Source organism: Tiliqua scincoides, chromosome 2 (genome assembly GCF_035046505.1).
Source record: "Tiliqua scincoides isolate rTilSci1 chromosome 2, rTilSci1.hap2, whole genome shotgun sequence".
Taxonomy (NCBI): domain Eukaryota; kingdom Metazoa; phylum Chordata; class Lepidosauria; order Squamata; family Scincidae; genus Tiliqua; species Tiliqua scincoides.
Window position 1 is genome coordinate 8,459,474 of NC_089822.1, and position 25,790 is coordinate 8,485,263.

Consider the following 25,790-nt stretch of genomic DNA (forward strand, 5'->3'; position numbering starts at 1 on the left):
ATGGAGTGCTTGTTCCATCAGTGGAAAGCACCCATAGGATTGGACTGTCAAGGCTCCTCAGTTAGAGAGACATTCAGTCTGGAAATGTATGGTTTTAATATTACTGAATTTTTTATAAATGTATTTATAAGCTGCCTTGCGGATCAGTTGGTGGAAAAGTGGGGTGTGATTTTTTTGAAACAAAGAAGCTGTGCTTATTAGGATGATATTTAGCAGTGAGGCTGTGTGTGTGAGAGAGCTGCAATTCTGCAGGAGCTTGGAAAAAAGCACCAGATATAGGACTGGGTGCAGAACTAGGTTTCCTGAGAGTCTTTGCATTCTTCCCCCCTCCTTTTAAAACAAATCTTATTTTTTCTGGCCCAGTGCTGCAGTTCCTTCAGCCCAGGGGACTTGAGGAACCAATAGGGTTCTGGCTGGCCCTATGTAGCTATTTTTTTCCAGTCCTGGTCCTTAGTCTGAGCAATTTACCTGCCAGGGTCGCTGCTGCTGGCTCCTTTGAACCTTATTTGCCTCTTCTGTAATTGGACCTAGATGTGCTGTGTGTCAGAGCGAGCTGATAGATCTGTTTTTGAGGCCCTACGGGAGACTTGCATGCAACTGTTTTCTAGGAAGAGTGGCAAAGTGGCAACAACAACAACAACAAAAATCAACAAGAGAGTCTCAGTTGGGCAGAAGGGCTTTAAGAGCAGTGGTGCAAGTCACTCTTTGTGCCACTGCGGTATGACGACGTCCTTGCGGAGCAGGACAGAGCTGGCTCCTGCTACTCCACAACAGTAATGCAATTCATTAAGAATGCTTCTATTCACAGTTTCCAGGAACTTCAGGCCCAGCATCTAATGCAATACTGAATCCACTTTTGTTCTGGGCTGTCATTTGATCTCAGGCTGAATATCTGCTGCTTTACAAACCATGTTGTGGTCATTCTCAGGGCTATGTGTAGGCTATGGTCACACTGCAGGGACGGGAAGGCTGGTAGTGAGTGTAGTCAAAGCATCCTGGGAATCTCACCTTTGCATTTTGTAAAAAAACAGAATACTAGCCCTCAGGGTTGAAGGAGACATGATGTTGGATGCATTATTGTCTTTCTGCCTCCTTAAAACAAAAACAAAAGAACAGGTATGGCAGCCCTGATCCTGATCCATGGTGTGTGAGAATGGGCTCAGTAGTAGAAGACCTGTTTTGCATACAGCTGGTCCCAGCTTTAATGCTTGACATCTTCAGATAAGGCTGGGAAGCCACCTGACCTGAAACCCTTGGGAGCTAGGCCAGTAAGTGTCAACCAGACTGATCAGTGATTTTCAATCTTTTTCATCCCATGGCATACTGACAAGGTGCCAAAATCACCAAGGCTCACCGTCAGTTTTTTGATAGTTGACCAGGCACACAGAATTGCTGGCTGGGGCTCACATCCTCCAATGCCCCTACTCACAAATGACCCACCCCCCCAAACGCCTGCGGCACACCTGCAGACCATTTATGACACACCAAAGTGCCGTAGCACGGGGTTTGAAAATGGCTGCTCTAGATGGACCAATTGGTGTAATACTGTTTCACCTGGCTGGCTGTTCATGATGGGAAGTAGGATGTTGAGCATGACGGATGATTGGACCACAGCAGAATTCTTTCTATGTTCTAAGAGAGTACAACCCAGAAGGTGCTAGGGAGCTCCTTGAATTTCCAGGCCCTGCCCTCCATTCCTGCCACTTGAGTGGTAGGATGGCATGTTACCTGCAGCCTCTCAACATCTGATGGCTAGACTAATAGTGCAAAAGGTCTGCCTGCTCATTTCCTCTCATGCATAAATTCCCAGCACAGGAGAGTGGCTGCTGAAATCTTAATTGTAGAGTCTGTTGGGAGAACACAGCAGCGGACCAGATATTATGGGTTTTTTGTACTCTCTCTGATTCAGAGGAATTAGCAATAAGACAAGAACCATAAACAAACTGGCTGCAATGATGCTCTGCTAATCAATCTCAATTACTTGCCTATCCCAGGGAGAGAGAAATTAAAACAACCTTTTAGGAACAAAGGGAGATGTGTTGATTGGTCATGCATAGCCATAAATGAGGGCAACAGCATATAGCTGCAGAGGGAAAGAGAGACGGCCTCACTCGTTAGTCGTTATATTTAATAGATCCTGCAGAAATTGGCGTTATAAACTATCATATTTGTAGTTCTTTTAAGCGCTTTTACAAACCGTCCTTGAATAAATCCTGTGATTTGTTACTGGCAGTGGTGTAGAAAGCGGGGGCAGTTTGCTCCATGTACCAGGCCAGAAGGGGGCACCACATGGCTGCAATGTGGGTATGAGACACAGAGACCTTTCAGGTGTAAACTCATTTTGTGGAATGCCTTCTTAAGGATTTGTGCCTGTCATCTTTGTTGCCATCTTTGGTGGTGTGACTTTTTCAGAACACTTTTGGTAATGTCTGGTTATATTAATAATAATAATAATAATAATAATAATAATAATAATAATAATAATAATAATAATAATAATAATAATAATAATAATACAGGTATTTATATACCGCCTTTCTTGGTCTTTATTCAAGACTTTATTCAAGGCAGTTTACATAGGCAGGCTTATTAAATCCCCGTAGGGATTTTTACAATTTGAAAGAATGTTCTATCTTATAAAAACCACAACATTCAGGTGTTACTTTCTTGATCTGGTTTCACATTCTGGCCTCCATCCTCCCACGCTCAGAGCAGATGGAATAACTCGGCTCAGCTTGTCAATTCACTGCTATTGTATAGGTGCATGTGCATTTTTTTTTTTAACTGATGTGTTGTTTCTGTGATTTATCTGCAGTGTTTTAACGGCTTTTAGCTATTGGCTATTATTAGCTACCTTGAATTGTTTTCTTTTACATAAATGCAGGCTATTATTTCTTAAATAGGTAAATTTAAGAGGAGACACTCTTTCAGATCTCAAGAAACCATTCTCCCCACTTCTTGTGCGTTGCCATGAGGTGGTTTTGCAACTGAGCTCTTGCAAGGGTCACCATCAGTTTCTTGGTAGTATTTCCAACTGTGCAGATGGAGCTGATCAGGAGAGACCAAAGAATTAGGCAGTTTCTCAGAGTAGTTGCTGAGTGGGGCAGTGCTGTTTGTTATCTTTCAGCACACATTGACTGAACCTCCTGCTTTGAGTGCTCCTGTATTTACTGTTGTGTAGGCATTTTTGTTACTTTAAGAGCTTGATCTCTAATATGAGCTGGGAGTTGGATCATCCCACCTTCCCTTGTGAAGGCATCAGTGTGTGAAAGAGGATGCCTTTAGCCAGCTGTGGAGCTGAATTAGTTATTTATCATAAGCTGACATTTAGCCACGTTGTTTAGCAATTAATAATGAAAAGGCATTATAGACATTAGAATAATCTTTATAATTCAGCAAGAAAAAAAAGCTACAAGAGGTATTGTCTTAGCAAATGCCTTACAGTTTTGTGGAAGAACAGATGGAAGCTTCCTGGAGCACAGCATCCTAGTCTCTTCTCCTCTGCCCAGAATCATAATACTATCGTTTATGGAGTGTCTTCTGCATGTTTAAAATGCACCACATATTTGTACCTGTGTACATGATCTCGATAATTCTGACTCCGACACTGCAAAGATTTCTGAGAGTTTGGTCAGAGTATTGGGGGGGGGGGGGCAGCCTATCCGTGGATCCCATATTCATGGATTCACTTATCTGTGGATCAGGTCCAGGGTTTCCTTGGGCCTCCCAATGCCTTAAAAGGCATTAAAATTTCACTTCTGGTTTTACAGATAAACAGGAAGTAGCATTTTTTACACTGATGGGCTCAATCTGAGCCCTGCAGGAGCTCCGGGCAAAGGACCCTCTGGAGGCAAGGGGAGTGGAGCTGTAATTTCTGTAATTTCATTTATATCTACTGTGCAATCGATTATTGCACAGCATTATATGCCAGCATTTCTGTTTAAGGTGAGAACTTGTTTCTGAGGTCCCTGGTCTACATAAGACTGAGGTAGGTGTTCTTCCAACCTGGAGCATAGTTTACCTGGGAGTTACGCTGTGTGCATCCACAAAAGCCTCTCCCATGCATTTCAGTGGGCTTTGCAGAGGAAAAGCTCAGGTGGATGGTACCCCTGCACACGTACAGTCCAACCCTAATGAGGTAGCCCCCTGGTGAAACATGTGATACAATGTGGAATGCCTGACTTGATACAAGGCAGCTTCAAATGTTCATATGCGTTTACCACTTCAGCACTGCTGACAACCCAAAAACAGCCCCAAAACTGACAACCCACAAACTGACTGGATATCACATCTGGGCACATTGAAGGTTTTCTAAGGCCCTTGAAAGAAAAACAAAACAAAAAGTGGCCACTGGGGAGGAGGGGGTTACGGTGGTATAACCCCTTGCTGGGTGGCACCCCAGGGCATTTGCCCCTCTGCACCTCCCAGGTACACCAGTGGTACGTGTAGCCTGGAGAAGAGAATGCTGAGGGTGCACATGATAGCATGCTTCAAATTTCTGAAGAACCATCACATGGAAGAGGGCAAGATTTATTCTCTCTTACTACCATAGTTCTTTATGCAAATATGAACATAACTACTGTGTATTTTTTTTATTCTTTTAGGGTTACCTATCAGAAGGCCTGGTAACAAAATGGTATCGATCTCCTCGGCTTCTCCTTTCCCCCAACAACTACACCAAAGCAATTGACATGTGGGCAGCCGGTTGCATCCTAGCAGAGATGCTGACGGGAAAAATGCTCTTTGCTGGTAGGTCTCCCGGTTCGTTTTCTCCGAAGTTGCCGGGGTGGGGGGACCTTTGCCCAACGGGATGTACTTGGAAGCAATATTATAGGAGGATCTGAGCAATTCTGGATAATCTAGTAGTGCTATCCCAAACTGATGATTGACACCTGTGTTTTAATTATGCTTCCAGGTAATCAGAAAGGCAATGCTTCCGCAGCACTAAAGAATTCTAGCATGGAAGACAACTGGCCCTCCTAACCCAATTACCACAAACAGGCTCACCTGTTGGACTGATGAGCTTGCAGTTTCACTAATTCATTAATACCCACCATTCTATGGTAAATCAAGGTGTCTTACAACTTAAAATATGCATCATAGCAGGTGCAACTGAAAAGTCCCCAGAAGTGTCAACAAGGCAATGCACAAGGATTATGCGCTAATGTGGCTTCTTTGTCAAAGTAGGCTGGTTCTTCCATTCTGGTTCAGTGATTGACCCCGCAATCCTTGACATTGCACTGAGGGCAGTGATGTGCTGTGGATAGTTGAAAAGCACAATGGTTGAAAATCACCATAAATCTCATCCAGGTTCTACGACTCTGAGTTAGGGCAACTGTCCTTAGTAATGAATTGTCCATCCCTCTTCTTCTGCTCGCTCCAGTTTGTTCCTACAAACTGTTGAGTCTTCTGGAAGCCCAAGTGACCTCACAGGAGAAGACTATCGAGAAGAACATAGAAGTCAGTGTGGGGCATTAGACTTCCTGCAGACGATTCTTCTCTGGCTGGTGGATGGGGCCAGGCTGGTCTTTCTCTTCCCCTTGCTGTAGAATTCTTTGTGGGAGGCAGGAGGTGTAATCCCCTGGGGATGAGCCCCTTAGCCCTCCGGCTGATGGCAGAGGCTAAAGCATGCAGCCTTTCTGGTCTGTAGTCTATGGCTGAGGTATTCAATCTGTGTGTCCTGCCTCCCTAGTGAGGTGTGGCTAGCCTCCAGGGGCATCGTGAGATATTTGGGGAGAGAGATGGCCATAGCTGCTCAGCTCAGCTGCACGTGCTGCCTTGCTGCTTTTCTGCAGCTGTGAATGAGGTGGGTGAGGCAGCATGAGGTGGGGAGGGCGTGTGAAACATGGTGGGGGGAGGTGGGAGAGAAGGCTGGCTGGGCAGCGCAGAGGTGCTACATCTCATCAGCACAGGGTGAGCTCCTAGCAGGCTTCAAAGTGGGAGGGAAGAGTAAGTGCAAGCAGCTCAGTGCTTTCCTCTGCTTGGGAAGGAGGGAGCCAGCCTGCTCTTAGTGGGAGGGGGAGTGTCCAAATGCCCCAGCCTGCATTCCTCCGTCTTGCCTGGGGGGAACAGGGGTGGGATCTGCATGTTGGGGTGTACGTGTGTGAGCACACCCACATCTATTTTGGGATGAGTTGTAATCTTGCTCAGTGTGGCTGCAATCCTTTCCACACTTTCCTGGGAATAAGCCCTATTGACTCAAATGGGGCTTACTTCTGAGTAGACCTACATAGGCGTGGCGTCTGTGTCAGCTTAACCCAGGATCTTCACCTTTCTCTTTTTCCTCCCCCTTCAAAAAAGAAAAAAAGCCACTCTTGATGGCTTTGTCTCCAAAAATTGATTAAAAAATAAAAATACCCATTCCTTTTCAGCCATCCCGCTTTTTCCTCCTGTCTCCTTTTTTTTGGGGGGGGGGGGGTACTCTGTTGGCTGCTATTGTAAGACAAAGGACACAATCCTAGCTAGGGTAAGCCCCATTGACTAAAATGGGACTTCCTTCTGAGTAGACCTACATAGGCTTGGGGTCTGTGTCAGCTTAACCAAGGATCTTCACCTTTCTTTTTTTCCTCCCCCTTCAAAAAGAAAAAAACACCAATCTTGATGGCTTTGTCTCCAAAAATTGATAAAAGAATAAAAATACCCATTCCTTTTCAGCCATTCCCCTTTTTTCCCCTGCATCCTTTGGGGGGGGGGGGGGAAGGACTCTGTTGGCTGCTATTGTAAAACAAAAGGCACAATCCTAGCTAGGTCTACTCAGAAGTAAGTCCTATTGTGTTCAATGGGACTTATGCCCAGGAAAGTGAGGTTAGGATTGCAGCCAAGCAGTCTCTAGGTCCCAGTTTGCAAGTAGCAGATACACACAAAACAAAGTCTTTCCCTCCCCCAGCAAATTCATCACTTCCCCCCTCCCTTTCCAAAACCCTCCAGGTGTGCTGCTAACAAACTCAGGGCAAAATCCTAGCCAGGTCTACTCAGAAGTAAGTCCTATTTTGTTCAAATAGGGGCTTACTCTCAGGTGATTGTATTTAGGATTCCAGCCTCAGAGTGCTGGCAGCTGTTTTTGTTTGTTTGTTTGTTTCTAGTGTATAATTATAACACCTTCATCCCCATTTTGGAGGTAGCTGAGGTGAGGTGTTGTAATGGGGAGCGTTAGGGTTAGCCAGTGGCCAATGGCTACAAGGATCAAGGAGCCACAAGCCGGAAAAGTTTGAGAACCACTGGTCTATGGCCTTGGACCCCTGTGTCTGCTTCCAAATTAGGACATCTCAAATGCTCCCCCAAAACACCAGAGTCTGAAAAAGAAATCTTGGGCAATACTTTATTAGCACATAGGAAAGATCAATATTGTTCTCTCCTGTGCCTATTGTCAGTACTGTATTGCTCTTGTGTGCCTTTCCTTGCAAAGAAGGCAAAGACAACATCTGCAAGCAAAGCAGACCAGTGGTGTATCTAGAGGGGGTGCAAAGCACTAAGTTTTGCAGGGAGCACCACCATGCTGTGCAAGCAGTCCCTCCCCTTTGAAGCCATTCCAGGCCACGAGAGCCACCGGTTTCCTCTCGCTTCCTGGAATGGCTCTAAAGGGGCGGAGCTGCTTGCACAGCATGGTGACACTCCCTGAAAAACTTAGTGCTTTGCACCCCCTCTAGATACACCACTGGCTTTTGAATTCTGCCAGGGAAGAAAGCTGTTTCAGCTATAAAAGTGGCAGGAAAAGGAGATAATAAATCCTATGAATTTCATACTTCCAGTGAGAACCTCATCCAAGTGAAGCCTGGAAAGAAACTACAGGTGCTCTTTCAGAACAGCATCTTTTCCCCCCCAAAGCACTTATAAAAATACCCCTGCAAGGACAAGAGGCTTTCTCACCTGCTTAGAAGGCTGGCCCACCTTCCCAGTTAGAAAGGGGGCCATAAATATTTATTCAGGAATCCACTGCAACCCTCCTGCTGTTCCTTAACAAACAAACATCTCTCCTTTTCAGTTTGACCCAGGGCTGTCTTCCTTTCTTCCCTGCTAGTGTTATGATCTCATGATTGCCCATTATTTATTTTGGAAGGCTGCAGGATTTCAATGCTCTTTGTATGTAGCCATGCTCTGCTTTCCCTGAATAAATAATAAGCTTCATTAATAATGGATCCAAACTCTGTGGTCTTCCAAAATACTTCACCCAAGAAAACTGGCTAGCGTGGATTCGGAGAAGGCCAAGGATGGTAACTCTTTCAGCCTGGGAAACTGTCCTCTTCCAAGATGTACCGCTTGAGGCCAGGGACATAATCTTTCCCACACATCCCTGCAGCGACATCATTGCCATCCCAAGCTGCTTGGCCAGAGAGGGCCAATGAAAGGACACCTCCGAGCAATTGCGATCCTGGCCCCTGTGCCGCCTGGAGCAAGGACAACTAAATGCTGCTCAGCACCCCAGGCCAAAAAATGTCACTTTTGGGGGAAAAAACAACAACCCAGAAATGATGTTTTTTTACCTTCTGAGGGCTGGAGAGGCTGCGTGGTGGAAGTGACCTTTATAGGCCTTCTGGAGGCCTCAGAAGGCCTACTGGGGGCCAGGGAGGCTGTGCACAGCCTCCACTCCAAAGGACTTCTAAGGTCCTTTAAAGGGGACTTAAGTTTAAAAATAATGAGTGGGGGGAAGAGGGTCATGGCAGCACACACTGCAGAGTGCTGCCCCATGCATTTGCCCCCCTACCCCTCCTCCAGGTACGCCAGTGCTTCAGAGGGCAGGCTGTGGTTGAGTTCCAAGAGAATCAGGGAGTCAGCAGTCAAGGTGGGGCTGCTTTATTACTCTGACAAATTGCTGAGGTTGCCAGGCTGGCCTAGAGCCTGGGTTTTGTAGAGTCCAGGGATCATCTGCTGCAGTCAGACTGGGACCAGCAGGCATCGTACCTCTTGAGTGTATCCTTGACTGAAGAGGTTTTAATCCCTCTTTAATCCCAGAGGTGCCACTCTCATCTAGAGCTATCAGCAAACCAGAGGGATTAAAACCTCTTCAATCAAGGGTGCGCTCAGATGTTGGAGGCGTTGGAGACAAGCTGCTGGGAGACCCAGTTCAAGGCGCATATGCCCACAAGCGCCTTACAGTGGCATGCGTGAGGAGGGCTTCCACAGCAATAGATCAGTGTTGTGACTGCTTCACCGTTTGAATGATGCAGCTGTAGGGAGCTGTTGTGAGTCATGAATAAGCTAACAGAATAAAAACAACCCCAGCCATCACAGCTGAATCCATTTTGGGTGGAAAGGTTTATTCGGGGCCTGGGGAGGGAGACCCAGCATGTTCACACATTCTTCAGTACCTCACCTAGCAACCCTTAGCTAGGGACTTGCACATTTACAGCTGATGTGTTTTAAAATAAATACTGAAGTGCTTTCAGGTCACACTGAGGATGTGCTTCTCCACCCCTGTAAGCAATGAGAAGCTGTGGGTATGTCAGAAGCGCAGGGTGTGTGCAGGGACGGAAAATGTGCTTTATTACTGATTCTTTGAACACTCCATAGTTTCCCTCCTGTGAACAGAATGTAAGAGAAAGCAAGGCAGGACGCTGGCTGCTTATGTACCAAAACAATAAATCGACCAAGCCCTGGTGTGATGTAAGCAAATGCAAATCTCCTGCAGGTTCTTCTCAAAGGGCAAGTTCTTGGTCCATTGATTCTTGTTCCCCATGGGATGAAAACTATAGGAGCAGCGGTGTGCCCTTCTCATTTGGAATCTGAACTCTTGCTCCTTCTGTAGCTTAACTGACCATATGAACCTGAGTTGTCTCGTGCTTGGCCAGGGATGATGTTTCTACCTTTCAAATTAACAATGAATCTGCCATTAACACTGAGAGCTCAATCCTACTCAACTTCCCAGTGCTGATATAGTTGCAATGAAGCCCCAAGGTAAGGGAATAAATGTTCCATTACCTTGAGGAGGCCTCTGTGACCCCCTCCCCCATTGCAGAATGCAGCACACACTCCTTTGACAAGACTATATCAGCACTGGAAAGCTGGATAGGATTGAGCCCTGAGTTACATTAATGTGTAGACCAGCAGTTCTCAAATGTTTTGGTTTCCAGAGCCCTTTCTAACAATGGTCTCAGGAACCCCAGGGCTCCCAGGAACACTCATTGAGAAATGCTGCCATAAACCACTGGCCTATCTAGTTGAATATTTACACCAATTAGAAATGGCTCTCTAGGGTTTCAGAAAGGGGTGCTTCCCACCCCTGAGATTGAACCGGAATCCTGCATGCAGAAGAGTTGCTTGTCCACTGATCTATTGCCCTCTGCTCCTTGGTCAGTGCTCTGAGGCATCAAGAGAGACAGCAGCAACTGTGACTCTAGCTCAGCTCTCTTACCCATCATCTTTTCCTGTCTGACATGGCTATCAGGACTCTAATCCTGATCTGTAGCAGATTGAGGGGAAGCAGCTCATGAACGCATTTATCCTCCCATACTTGTTTATTTAATGTATATCCCACTTTTCCTCCAAGAATGGGCACCCAGGGCATCTAACAAGGTGATAAAATAAATAACACATTGAACATAAGAACATCCCCTCTGGATCAGGTCAAAGGCCCATCTAGTCCAGCTTCCTGGATCTCACAGTGGCCCACCAAATGCCCCAGGGAGCACACCAGATAACAAGAGACCTGCAAGGCATCCTGGGAATTGTAGTTAAGAACATAAGAACAGCCCCACTGGATCAGGCCATAGGCCCATCTAGTCCAGCTTCCTGGATCTCACAGCGGCCCACCAAATGCCCCAGGGAGCACACCAGATCACAAGAGACCTGCAAGGCTTCCTGGGAATTGTAGTTAAGAACATAAGAACAGCCCCACTGGATCAGGCCATAGGCCCATCTAGTCCAGCTTCCTGTATCTCACAGTGGCCCACCAAATGCCCCAGGGAGCACACAAGACAACAGACACAACCTGCGTTCCAGTGCCCTCCCCTGCATCTGGCAATCAGAGGCAGCCTGCCTCTAAAACCAAGAGTTTGCACATGCCTACTATGACTTGTAACCCATAATGAACTTTTCCTCCAGAAAATTGTCCAATCCCCTCTTAAAGGCATCTAAGCAAGATGCCATCACTACTTCCTGTGGCAAAGAGTTCCACAGACCAATTACATGCTGGGTAAAGAAATATTTTATTCTGTCTGTCCTAACTCTCCCAACACTCAACTTTCGTGAATGTCCCCTGGTTCTGGTGTTATGTGAGAGGGAAAAGAACATCTCTTCAGCCACTCTATCCAGCCACTGCATAATTTTGTATTCTCATGATCAGTCATGTCTCCCCTCAGGCGCCTCTTTTCTAAACTGAAGAGGCCCAAACGTTGTAGCCTTTCCTCATAAGGGAGGTGCCCCAGCCCAGTAATCATTTTGGTTGCTCTCTTTTGCACCTTTTCCATTTCCACTACATCCTTTTTGAGATGTGGCAACTGGAAATGAATGCAATACTCCAGGTGTGACCTTACCATTGATTTGTACAACAGCATAACATTGATTAAAACAATTACAAACGTTTACAAAAACCATAACATGATGATGATGATGCTGTTGATGATAAATAAATCAGTGGCATGAAGACCTTCAGTTAAAAACAGCAACATAATACCATCATTAAAACATAGGCAAGTTGGAATAAAAGCAACATGAGCAGTATACAATACGAGGCAGCAATAAAGTATGGAGAAAAACGGTCTGATATAATAAAACAAACGCATTATCCCCCCCCCCCAATTAGAAATGAAAAGCCAACTGAAACAAAGTTTTTAAGCCCTGCCAAAAGCACTCTAGGGAGGGATTAACTCTCAGATCCCAAAGAAAGACTATTCCATAGCTGTGGTGTCATCACAGAAAAGGCCCTACATCTTCCACCAGGGGTACCACATGTTGCCCAGACTAAAGAACCACAGAAATCTTTATCAGTCAATGACATGAGATTGGCTTTTTGGCATCACCCGATTCCTGGAACAAAAAACAAGGGAGCATTCAAACACGCAATTGACCCTCCCTTAACCCTGCCGCCTCCATGCAAACATGGAATAATTTAACTGTGTGATTTGTTTGCTGGTATAGTTGTAATGGCCACTGCTGCATCCCGTGGGGCCAGGAGGCAGCTGGCGGTCTCCTTGGGGTAAGGGAACATCAGTTATCCCATGACTGGCCCTGGCAGTCGCTACGGGTGAATTTGGATATGTGCCAGTGAGTGAACTGGCGCAGTACCAAGTAGACCTATGTAGGGCTTTAAGGCACAGGAAAGGGGGATAGAATCCAGCAGCAACCTCTGCTGCCATCCTTGCCCCCCTCCCAGGCCTGAACTGCCCTCCTGCCAGGTTTGCCTCCTCCTCGTCTTCCCCCTGCCTTTCCTCTGTCCCAGAACGCTTCCTTGTTGTACAGTCGGGAACTAACTGCTGCTGGCAGTCATCTAACTGGTGTGGAGGCCCAGCACCTGCTGGTGCCTCAGTTGCAATGGTTGTCTTCCAGGCAGTACATGGGAGATGGCCTGGGACAGGACTGGACCCTAAGTGATTTTAACTGTGCACCTACAGAATCCAAGGAACTGAAGAGACCAGTAGATTATCGAATCCAGCTCCTCTCTCCCAGCTCGTGCCCCACAGATCAAGCCACACAATCCACTTTTCCTCTGCAATCTCATTTCTCAGTACTTGGGAGAAGTGAACCTGTTCAAAGGGATGAAGCTGCCATTTAATTTCTGGGTAGCTATTAGAAGCAGGTAATATTCGGCTGCTAAAATAATCACGAACACAGATCTGAGTTTGTTAATTATTTGGACAACATTAATGAGATTTCAACAATGCAAAAAAACCAAAAACAACCCACACTGTTGAGGAAGTTACACTCTCAGTCTAACTGATCCCCCCCAGAAATGAATAAGTAAAGCTGTTGGATTAAATGCTGTGTGCGTGAAATGATTTCATGCTACAAACGTCTTTTTCTTCCTTTTGTCTTTGAGCAATGACATCTGCGGTTGGGCACCAGTAACCCATTTTGAAAGCTTAGGTGTGGGTGATAGTAGTGATGAGGACAGCGTACAGAAAGGATCCTTCCTCCTATTATTTGTGATCTCCCTTAACAAAGCCCTTTCTGCAGCCCCCACCCTATTGGTGCCTAGTGCTGGTGGAATGAGTGTTCTGGCAGTGATAGGTGCTTTCCGGCTGTCATAAAAGGTGACACGTTGGAGCATGTGGGCTGGCTGCTGCTGGAATTAGCAAGCAGCCAGCTCCACGCAGCAGCACATGACAGACACCCACCACGTCTGGTAGGCAGAACAGGGTGGCAACAGGGATGAGGAAGAGGTTGAATTGGGACTGGGAAGGGGGTGGTTTCGGTGGCAGTGGCACATGTTGAAACCTCACCCCCTTCCCAGGCTTGATCCACCTTCATGGGTCCACGCACACTTGCGCCAGCCATATTGCTGCTGCAGGTCCATGTAGTCCCGGCAACCTGGCAGGGGCTTACCCCAAGGAGAACTTTGGAGGCCAAAACTCTCCTGCAGGATGAAGTGAGAACCACGTTGGTGCTGCTGCATCATAGTGCAGTGGGTTATACTGGATTGGCCTGCCCACCACCTTAAACCAAGGTGAGCCTTACCTTGAAGCCGTTGCTCCAGTAGCAGACCCCAGGGAGGGGCAGCATTTCTCTGACTCCATTCTCTAATGTCTCTAAACCTGGTCAGCAACTACTTTAAGGGAGGACTACTTTGAGTGGATTGGGTGGGTGGGGCACAGCTTGACTCATCAACCCCCAAGTTAACAGCCAATGCCTATTACCATAGTCACCAAACCCTCTGCCAGGCAAGTGCAGTGGGTGGGGAGGCAGAGCCTCTCTGCTGGAGTCCTTCAAAAAGCACCACTGTTGTGGGAGGCGTGCAAACACTCACTCATGGGTTGTGAGTGCTTGGGTACCTTCCATGGTCCTGAAGCTTTTCGAAGGACTCCAGTGGGGAGGTTCTGCCTCACCTGCCTCCCAACCCTCTGTACGCCCCTGCCCTCTGTACATCTTTCTTGTCTTTGGATAGGTAACTGAGGAGCCTACTGGTACACTTAATGGGCTGGGTTTGACTATGAGCTATGGAATTGCTATTCCAATAAGTTTTTAACACACTATGGGAATTGCCCAACAAGGAAGCATGAATGACTGGGGACACACAGAGGTGGTGATTGGAATGAGGACCTATTCATTTCAAATGTAGTTCCAAAACAAAGAAACATAATCAATAACAAAAAAATTGTGCAAACTAAATTCACCAGTCTTAGCCTTACTTGCCAGAGAGCAAAATGAGATATGACTGCAGAATACCTGCGTTTTAAAATTCAGAACTTCTCTACTCTAATGGAAAGAGAGATGTGAAGTCCATTTTTAACAAAGGAGTGCACAGTGAGGAGTACAGAACTATCTCCACGTCTTTGGCTTCTCTCCCTGAAGTCTGTTTCCCCAAAGGCATTTCTCTCTTCCTCGAGCTCTAATACTAGAAGCCTACTCAGCTCAGAAAGAAGAAATTGGTGATAGGGTGTGGGTGCAACAGTGCAAGGAGATAAGATACATGACAGCAGTGGTGTCGCTAAAGGGGTTTGAGCCACACAGGGTAGGCACACCAGGGGAGGGTGTGTGTGACACTACTACTGGCCAAAAAATTTTTAATCTTGGTATTTTCAAATAATGCCATCATGTTATAGATCATTTGATGTGCAGTTTCATGCAGAATGCAGTGAAACAAGCCGTTTTGAAATATGTCTATTCTATCAAAGGTTATAGCAGAAAAACCAGCTGGGGTGGCAGGCCAATGGTACCTCATCATGCCCACCATTTGGGGCATTGCCACACCCACTGCATGGGAGGAGGTCCATCATGGGGGTGACACACTGGCCTCGTGCTAGTGACACCACCGCATGAGAGTTTTGCTTTTCTCATCCTTTTTGCTGTGATAAATGAACTCCTCTGTCCCCCACTTTTTAAGTGATGGAGGCAGGTGTACGTTTTAATACAAAGACCTACACTGTCCTGTCTACTTTGCTCACAAGAATGCATGTCAGATTGAAATTTACGTGTTGCCAACCTCCCAGCAGTTTGTAATGGAAAGGGAGGAACATCCCAATAAACAAAGGATTTGCTAAATTCTTCAGAAAGTTTGGTTATACAGCTGATATATGGATTCTAAAAAGCATCCATTGGATATTATCATGGCATGAAATGCTATAGTTTTATTCCTCCACCTAGTGGTGGAAACAAGAATAAATGTAGGTAAGTTTGTTCTTTATTGTCTCCACAGGCATATCTATGCTATAAAGTTAGATTGGTTTTGTTCCAATGAGCTGTCATGGTTTTCCCCACAGAATCCTAGAAGCTGAGAATTTTCTGCTGCAGACCTGCCATTGCAGTACTAGAGTTCCCAGGAGAAAAAGATTTGCCATTACATTTATTTTAAGTCTGTAATGGGATTTTTTATTCATTTCAGTGGAAAGATCAGCACATCGTAGCTTCTTAAACCCATGGGAACTGCAACATGATTTCTCCCTGTGAGACTTCCCCATGCTTTTCCTTTGACATCCTTGCACAGAAAATGCAGTGTGTTGAAGCATCTATTACTCAGGCTGGAACACTTGTTTCATACTTGAACCTCATACTTGTTTAACAAGAACCTCATACTTGTTTAACATTAAGGCTTTGTCATACATTAGAGCATCTATCACTAAATTAGTCTATGTTCTGCCAGATACCCTATCCAAGCTCTGCCTGGAGAACCTATGTGCACTTTTAGCTAAATAACCCCCCCCCTTTAACCAACAATGGTTCTGCCTTACAGTCCTGCTGGACCCCACCACCAGGGTAGCTTGCCTGTCCAATCTCCAGTGGTCCTCTCTCCTGCCAGCAGCCCCCCACCACTTCAGCAGCCCCTTAGTCCTCAACAGGTCTTGGGCACAGCAGCCACACACCAAACTCCAGTGTCTCCAAAATCCATTCACACATCAATCCAGTCCTTTCTCAAGCTTTCCTTCTGCACCCAACTCTCACTTCATCAGATGCTTTTATACCTGAGGGCCCTATTGCCTTTAAGTGGTTGCAGCTGTGCAGCATATTCTCTGCTGAATGCCCAGGCCTTACCCTTAAAGGGGCCACTGCTGACACCACATCCTACCTCCTCGCCCAGATCTTCCACGATTCCAATACAGTCTATGATTGATAATTGCGTGAACTGACTTCATTGGAAAAAAAATTGTATATTGAGTTCTGAGTTCTGTCATGTTTGATCCATTGATGCACATGCAAATCTCACATGATTCATCAAGTGGTGCAGGCAAATGTGAGCAGACCGAGATGTCTCATAATTCAGTGTGTGCAGGCATGATGGGACTGCAAATAATCTGTGAATTGCCTCCATTGAAAAATAATTGTGTTTCATTTTACAGCTATACATTGATTTTAATCCTTTTGACTTTCATCCATTTTCAATTATAACCACATTTCAAATGTCATTCTCACGCTTTCCTCTTTTGTCCAATTTCATCAACCTTCCACAATGTTTGTTGATGTTCTTATGTTAATCTTTTTATTCTTATTCAACAAATCATTCTCACGCATTCTCTTTTGTCCATCATTCATCAATCATTCCACAATAATTGATCATTCTTATGTTATTTTTTTTTCATTGAATATACTTTAGGTTTCACCCACAGTTCATGTGTGTTATAGTACTTAGGTTCAGTGGCATAGCTAAGGGGGTGCAGGGGGTAGCAGTTGCGCCGGGCATCAAGCTTTAGGGGGGCAACAAGCTGAGCTTGTCATAAGTGACCAAAATTGTGCAAATCTTGGTATGTTTGAATAATACCATCAAGTTATATATCATTGGAAAGGTAATTTAATGCAGAATGCAATGAAACAAATGGCACTGGAATATTTGTTTTCTATCAAAAGTTGTGGCCAATTAACCAGAAAATGAAAACACAACTGACTTGTGGAACAAAAAGTGGATTTGCTTAACTCCAAACTGTCCTATGAGACTGTTTGTACTGCATGCCAATGAGATGTTATTATGATTCAGCATGGAACCAATAACTTTTTATTTATTTACTTAATTAAATTTGATTTTGTCATGGGGGGGCTACAAAATCTTCTTTGACCCCAGGTTGCAGGTAGATGCCTTAGCTATGCCACTAACTGGGGGAGGCAGCAGAGCAAGTGGGTGGTGAGCTGCTGGGGGAGGAGGTGGGTTCCTCCCAATTTTCACTTTTTAAAAAGCCTGGGTGTGATGTCTCTTCCGGTTGTGACATCACTTCCGGGGGCAACATTTTTAGTTTGGCACTGGGCTACATGATCATTAGCTGCGCCACTGCTTAGGTTTTTTGCTGGCTGTCACCAGGGCCCAGCTCTGACACCGCAGGTGCCACTGGGGGGTGAGGGAACCTTCAGGAGGGAAAAACACATCAACAGGCAGAGAAAGGGATAAGTACCTTCAGGATCCCTCCCCCAGGCCAAGGGTCACCCTGGGAGTAGGGCCAGGTAACCCTCAGCACCTGAGAAGGACCAGATGGCCTTAAGGGGTGGGGACCTGGAGTCTGGGAGCTGGGCTCATAAGGAGCCCAGCAGGGCAGGGGAGAGGAGGCTCTCTATGGGATTTCACTTACTGGCAAGGAGACCCATCCACACTGCTTCCCTCAGAGAGTTGGGACTGAGGAAGAACAGGCCTGGAAGGAGGGTGCTTGCTTGCTGAAGGGAGACTGGCTGTAGTGGAGGATACCAAAAGGGTACCCCAGGTGGGACCCCATCCCTGAGGGACCAGTGCAGCACAACTGGGTACTGGAAGCTCCCGGACCCCTGGCTTCCAACATCTGGCTCCCCTCCCCAGCTGGGAGGAACCACTCACCTCTTGGAAGGCAGTGCTGGGGCTCATGCTAAAGGAGAATTGTAGAACATGGGGAGTGACACCTTTGTAACTAGAGGAGCCTGGCTTTGTGAGAGCCAGATGAATGTTAAATGCAAATGAATAGCCTCTTCAAAAATAATCAGTGCTCAGTTGGTCCATACCCAGGAGGAGTAAGTCTGCTGCTGCTTGGGCCTGGTCCAAATCGCCTACTGAACCCCCAGGGGGAAGGGCTGGTCCTCAAATGGATGTACGCTGACCAAAACAAATTTGCCACCTAAACAAGGCTATGCTTTGCCATTTGTCCATTTTTTACCTTCACCCAAGCTCTGGTCCCTAAACAGATGAAAGTTTGAGATACTGCTGTGTTTGAAAACTCTGCCTTTGGTGGCTGGGCTACAACGTCTCTTTCGCACAGGCCATTTCTGAATTCTGCAGTCATCAATTGATGTGCCTGTGTGAAGGAGACTTGTGGCCCAATGATGCCTTTGTTTGCTTAGGAAGCCACGAGCTGGAGCAGATGCAGCTCATTTTGGAGACGATTCCTGTTTTCCGTGAAGAGGACAAGGAGGAGCTGCTCAAAGTGATGCCGACGTTTGTCAACAGCACCTGGGAGGTGAAGAAGCCATTACGGAGGCGCCTTCCCGAAGTGAACAGCAAAGGTACAGTGGGACTCACAGGCACTTGTAGTGTTACCACAGGCTGCCCTTTAGTGTTGCCAGCACTTTCAGGGTGGCTTGCAGTGGTGTCCAAAGCAATCAAAATAGCAGTAACCGCCATGAAACACTTCAAAAATATTAAAATAGCAGAGTAGTCAAAAACACCGCAGCAAAATTTAGAACCAGTTGAGCTGGCTTTTAAAAGCCTATGCAAATAAAAACATTTCCCAGAGCTGAAAGATAACATTAGGTGCCAGGTAAGCCTTCCTGGGGAGTGAATTCCACATATGACGTTCCACGGTGCAAAACGGATTCCAACAATGAGGTCCTCAATTGCCCTGACCTCTGCAGGTGAAGGTGGCTGGAGTAGGGCCCAGTCCTAAACCGGCTGTGTGCCGGTGCTGAACCCTAGTGCCAGCTCTGGGTGCAGTTAATGTGCTGCAAAGCACATTTACGGCACCTACAGAGTAGGGAGTGCCAGTTGGGTGCTGGGCCCAGTGCCAGCAGAAAGAGGATGCACCACCACCGGGGGTGAGTGCAACCGCTGAACAGCAGTGTGGCATCTGGGGTGGGGGGGGAGTGCAGAGTAAAGGAGGAAGAGGGTGGGGTGGAGGAAGGAACTGGGGTAGGAGGAGGTGGGACCAACAGGATCCTAAACTCTCTGTCAGGCTGGAAAGCCAGACATGGAGTCTCTCAAGCCTGTGCTGGCAAAATAGCCGGTGCAAATTTGAGAATTGGCATTGGGGGACTTGGGGCTTTCCCTGGGGGAAGGGAACAAGTCTTTCCCGGAGGAGACCTTTGGCTGCTTCCCAGGACCTGCTGGATACAGTGATAGCTGCTTTGGTGCCACTGCTCCAGTGGCTGCTGAGAAGTTTGGGATTGGGCTGTTGGAAGGTGACCTTAACACTTGGGCAGGTTCATTTGAGAGCAGGTGGTCCTTCAGATAATCTTTAAAGCCTTATACAGCTTGGTTTACACCAGTAATTTGGAAATAGCCAGAGGTTCAATGACTAGCATGATATTCTGTTCATCTGATTACACTCTGCCAGCTAACAGTTTTATTTTGGATGTGAAGAAACTTATGAAAGGTCTCCAAAGGCTGCCCCACATGGAGGGATCCTGAAGTGGGTATCTTTGCTAGAAAATATTTCTTCTCTAATAGGTCTGAGTAGTATCAAGAGTAGCAGGCACCAGTGAATGATTTGGGGGTGTCTGGTTTGGTGGCACTGCTAAAGTTAAGCAGTGTGAACCTGGTCATTCTTCTGAATGGGAGACAATTCAAGCCACATGTAGAAATAAAATAGGATAGAATAGAAATAGAATAGGCACCAATGTAGGAAACATTTTTAGGTAACTATTGTTTCAAGTTTGGTGGCCTTCAGCATCTTTGGGAAACACTGAGAAGAAGCCACCATGTGAAATAATTTCTCAGTTGAAAATAGGAAATATTAATTTTTCCTGTAATCTTAAAATTATTTTTGTGCCTGCATAATTAATCATGAGTCAAAAGTTCTCTAAAGAACTTTTAGCTTGACATGGGTGTTGGGGTGTGTGTGGCAAATTTGCGTGCCCTGAAACCAGAGGTATTTTTGGGGTGGAGGTCATGAAATCCAGGGAATGATTTTGGGAAACCTTCCATTGTGGTGATAGTAGTTGTGGCTCTCTTTTATGAGGAGCATTTTTACTCCACCTGTGGTGACTATGGCAGCAGAGCTCTTCTCAGAAGCCAACTACTAGCAGCTAACTAGGTGGGAGGGAATGCTGTTAGTCCAAGGGACTCAATGGAGAAAAATTGTGGTCCTGTCTGGTGGCTTCACTTTTTTTGTGACAGTGGCAAAAAAAAATTGCGCTCCCTCAGCTCTCTTTCTTTGTCTCTGTCATGACTCCTGTTCTACGTTTAAGCCATTTCTGCCCAACATTGCATATATGCAACAGGGACCAAATGTGTACACCTGTGGGTTGGGCAAAAATGGGTTTAAGCAAACCAACACCTGCCCTAACCACCATGCTTCCAAAACATTCACAGCTCTCCCATTAGGTGTCCATTAATGTTGTACTTTTGAATCAATGGCAATTAACATCCCACGGTTAAATAAAAATGGAGCTTAAAGGTTAAGTCTATATTTGATTTCACTGGTGGCTGATGTCATCAGGCATTTAGTGGTCCCCAGGAGATTTTTGCTTCTGAGAACAAGGACTGTTTTGCTGGTATTGATTGAGCTAACTTGATTATCTGCCATTCACAGCCATTGATTTTCTGGAGAAGATACTGACATTCAATCCCATGGACCGGCTGACAGCAGAGATGGGTCTGCAGCATCCTTTTATGAATCCATATTACTGTCCTGAAGATGAACCCATTTCTCAGCATCCTTTCCGCATTGAAGATGAAATTGATGATATTTTGCTGATGGAAACCAACCAAAGTCAGATGTCCAACTGGGACAGGTATAGCATCCATAGGGGCTATGCAGAGCTAGCATGTTGTATGAAAAGTTACTTAACTTGTATAACATGAGCAGGCCAAAGAAGTCAGTTTTAGGTTGTTTTTTTTTCCGGTTAGTGTTAAGTTTGCAAAGATGTAGAAATGCCTTTTTGGCCCAGAGTGACAGAATTGAGGAGACGGAACCAGGCAAGTGTAAGGGATAAGATGTCAGATCTGAACTGCAGAGACTTAGCTTCAAGTCCCTGACCAGCCACAAAGCTTCCCACATGACCCTGGAAAAGGGAGGCCACACATAAGTGGCTCCTGCGCATTGCCATCACTGCCCAGAATGTTTCTGATGGTGAGTGGGGAGGGGCTGCTTACACATCATGCTGTGGCACCTGCAGTACTTAGGGTGCCAACCCCCCTCTGGCTATGCCACCACAAAAAGGGAAAGAATATGCTTTCAGTTCAGTTAATAATAATAATAATAAATAATAATACAGGTATTTATATACCGCCTTTCTTGGTCGTCAGATTTCTCCTCAGACTTTATTCAAGGAGGTTTACTTGGGCAGGCTGTTCTAAATCCCCATAGGGATTTTTACAATCGAAGAAAGGTTCTGTCTTTCAAGAACCGCAACATTTCTGATGGATCTTTCTGATCTGGTATCACTTTCTGGCCTCCAGTTTCCTCCCACGCAAGCTGACAAGCAGCTCCTTCATCTCGCACATGGAGGGCAGACAAGACACTTCTTCGCTCACAGCAAAGAGCAGGTGGAATAACTTGGCTCAGCTTGTCAGCTAATTCTAGGTCTCACCATTCACGGTGCCGGTGGCCTCGAACTGGCGACCTACGGATGTTATCTTCAGGCGAGCGGAGGCTCTACCTTCTAGACCAGACCTCCTGCCCACATTACACATAGTCACAAATAGTTAAGCTTAGTTTCAGCAGGAGGAGGACTAAATAAATATTAGCGAATCTTACGGTTGTCGTCAATGCTGTGTTTAACCTGTTGGCATTGTGAACTAACAGGTATCAAGTAAGCATGTCCTCCGATTTGGAATGGCGACACGAGAAAGGACACGATTTAGACGAAGTCCAACGGGACCCCCGGGCGGGGTCAGAATCCATTGCTGAGGAAGCTCAAGTGGATCCACGCAAATATTCCCAGAGCAGTTCAGAGAGGTTCCTGGAGCAGTCTCATTCTTCGATGGATCGAGCGTTTGAGGGAGACTACGGGCGATCGTGTGATTACAAAGTGGGATCTCCTTCTTACTTAGACAAGCTGCTTTGGAGGGATAACAAGCTCCACCATTACTCCGAGCCCAAGCTAATCTTGGACTTGTCCCATTGGAAAAGGGCCTCTATCACACCCGCAGCAGAGCTAGCCCTGGAAGAGGAACCGTCCAACCTTTTCTTAGAGATAGCGCAGTGGGTGACAAGTACCCAGGCGGGGCTGGAATGCCCCAATCCCATTCCAGAGATAAAAGAACGGAGCCTGCCGTCTTCTCCTCTTCATCCCCACAAAGAAACCAAGGAGGCTGACAGCAAAAGTGACCCTCAGTTTGACTTGGATGTCTTCATTTCTAGGGCATTAAAACTTTGCACAAAACCTGAGGACCTACCAGATAACAAGCTGAAAGACATCAATGGTGCATGTATAGCAGAACACCCTAAGGAGATCGTACAGACTGAGGTGTATCATAAAGAGAGGTGGTAAAAATGACCTGGCTTTTTCTATTCGTGGCTAATTTTTTACAAATTTTACAAATTCTTCTGTTTACACACCTGATTTAACCAATACGAAACAAGGTACGAGAACAAATGAGACAGGTCAGCTCCTTATCAGCTCAATATTATTGAAATGCCTTTATCTCAAGTCATTTCCTCTTTGATGCCTTGGAAGTAACCTTAAAAGGGAACAAGAGGTGTGAATGAAATGTTGGGGATTTTTATGCTGCCTTAACAATCTTACCTTGTACCTTCTTGGACTTCAGTGTCCACTATAGGACAGTCTTAGACACACAGAATGCTAAACTATTAAGTTTACAGAAAGGTGTAAAAAAATCAACTTGCTTTCAGAGTCATAAGGTTTGAGCAATTCCCCTTTAGTTACTCAATCACTCCTGCTTTTAGCGTCATAATTCTCAGCATTTCTGTGGTACTTTGCTTGAGAGCCCATAGCATTTTACAGATATTATCTCAGTCAATCTTACCACCATCCCTGTATGGTAGGCCAGTATTACTATCTCCACATTACAGATTAGTGGCTGAGGCTAAGAGATCTTTACTTTGTCTCCCAGTCAATTCGTGGCTGACATGAGAGTAGAAATGGGGACTGTCAGCTCATAACTCAGGCTTGTAACTACCATACTACACTAGTTCTTGGGGTAAAGCTTTCCTGGTGGAAAGTTCATTGCAACCAGGCCAATGTACACCAAGAAGTCCTGAAGAAGGATGATACTTTTGCTTTGATTCCAGCGGATTACATGATAATACAAATAATTCTGATGGCATTTCCCGGGATTTGCCAAGACAGCTCTTTGGTCCTAATTGCTTTGCATTAAAGTGATTAAAGAAATCAAGTGAAAATTCAAGCAGGCTTTGTAAATACATACACACAATGGATCTTCTATAGGCTCTATTTTGATTCACATTTCTGCGCACCTTACAAATTAATTGGCTGAGTCTGATTTATATATTGAAAAAATGTCATATATACTTCTATTTAATCTGCCTGATCAGTTTTTTTTTTAAACGGAAGATTGAAAATGTGTAAATAAGATGTGCTTTTCTTAAAAAATTTTTAATCTCTTTGCACCATTTTGTTCATAAGCATGTTGTCATTTTTCTTCCATTTGCAATGGAAAAGCTATTCTGCTTATTTAACTTTGGAAAGCATAATGTTTTAGCTTCAACATATCCAAAATGTTTGAAATACTTCTTTTTGAGCATACTTAATTTTTAAAAAATTATGGGAGCTTCTGAGTTCCACAGAGCTCCTATGAAATGCATACCACACTTTTTACACCAACAGGTCCTAACAAATGAGGTAAACTTACTTGCTCTGTGATTGTGCTTTGTGCGACTGACACCACCGCAACAATCTTGCATCCCCAACAGCTGTTTCTGTCGTTTAGCAGCAAAAAATAATTTTGTTAAACATTACGAGGGAGAAAAAAATATAAAAAATATATGCACGTGGAGTGAAGCAAAACCATAAGCAATGTATGTTAACTGAACTAGTAACCAATGTTCCTAGCACTTTTGAGGTTAGAATTTGGCTAAAAGTCTAACTATGAGGCATGGGTTGTATATGAACGGTTGTATTTACTGGTAGCTTGGCAAAACTCATATACAGTACTGGTCTTCGCAGCTAAACTACATGCACAGAAAAGAAATATAGAGAAGTACAGCCCTTTCAGGTAAAGGAAAGCAATGAATCGCATGTCTCAATGCTCCCCCCCCTTACATTACCAGTGGCGTTGCTAGGGGGAGGGTGCGGGCTGCAACAGGTGACACACAAGGGGGGGGTGACACCACTACTGGTCAAAAAATTTTAAATCTTGGTATTTTTGAATAATACCATCATGGTATATATCATCTGATATGCATTTTCATGCAGAATGCATTGGAACCCACTGCATTGAAATATCTCTATTCTATCAAACGTTACAGCCAAAGAAAGCCAGCAGGAGGCAGGGCATTGGAGCATCACTATGCCCACTGCCCAGGGCATTGCCCCACCCAGTGCATGGGAGGAGGTCCATCATGGGGATGATGCACTGGTCTCCTGCACCAGGGGATGCAAACCCTAGTGACACCACGGTTCATTAGAATTTTAAAAAGTCGTCACTACATGTGGAAATCTGCTGTGTCAAGGAGAAGGTACCCTATAACATCCCTGACAAGTTCATGTTCACAGGCAGGGAATTTTTGACTTGATTGTTTTTTTTTTAATGTTTATAAACCGCTTTACAAAAAAAAGAATTCTCAAATAGAAGTGAGAATATGGTGCTTTGTCCCAGAAAGGCTCACAATCTAAAACAGCGATTTTTAGCTGGTGTGCTGTGGCACGTTGGTGTGCTGTGAAAGGTCCGCAGGTGAGCTGGGGGAGTTTGGAGCACAGCAGTTGAAAATCACTGAAGATCTCGTGCAGGTTCTGTTTGTAGGGCAACTAACTCTCAGTAGTAACGAATTGTGTGTCCGTCTTCCTCTTCCAGCAGAGATGGTGGAGGAAGAGGCACAGACTATTTGTTACTACAGATACGTAGTTGCCCTAGAAACAAGAGCCTCAGAACCTGGATGAGTTTCCTGGAAAACAGAGCTGACATCACAAGAGGCAAAGATCATAGACCATAGAAGTTGATGTGCCTTGAGAAGAAAAACCATTGAAATTCGCTGATCTAAAACACAAGGTACCAGGTGTCAGCCACTGGAAGGGGTGGTGAAGAGGGACAGTTGCTCTCCCCTTGCTCAATGTAAGATAGAAACCACTTTAAAAGGTGTCTCTTTGCTAGGATTGCCACCCTTCTGGATTGGCCTGCAGGAGCCCACATCAACCTCCAGTTGTCTGCTTCAGGTGTTTGAGCCATGGATGAGAGAGGCAAAATAAAAGAACCAGAGTTGTATGTATTTATATCCTTACCATGCTCTCCAAATATTTTTTATGTATTTATTAATATCTAATTTACAATGTATTTGTAGTGTGTGCATGGGCATTTTTAAGGGGCCTAGTTAGCTACTCTCTTTTTCATCCCTCTAAAGTGTATGGGCCCAATCCTATCCAATTTCCCAGCACCGGTGCAGCTGCAATGCAGCCCTGAG

At 45.4% G+C, this 25,790-nt stretch overlaps 1 protein-coding gene across 1 annotated transcript in view; it reads left to right on the top strand.

Moving 5' to 3' along the window:
- Positions 1-23,574, top strand: part of MAPK4 (mitogen-activated protein kinase 4) — a 50,078-nt gene extending 26,504 nt beyond the window's left edge. Inside the window, exons 2-5 of the mRNA XM_066614675.1 lie at positions 4,605-4,749; positions 18,376-18,537; positions 20,781-20,982; positions 21,996-23,574. Coding sequence (XP_066470772.1) covers positions 4,605-4,749; positions 18,376-18,537; positions 20,781-20,982; positions 21,996-22,683 — 1,197 coding nt within the window. The 3' untranslated portion in view covers positions 22,684-23,574. The remainder of the gene's footprint in view (positions 1-4,604; positions 4,750-18,375; positions 18,538-20,780; positions 20,983-21,995) is intronic.
- Positions 23,575-25,790: the final 2,216 nt, after the last annotated feature.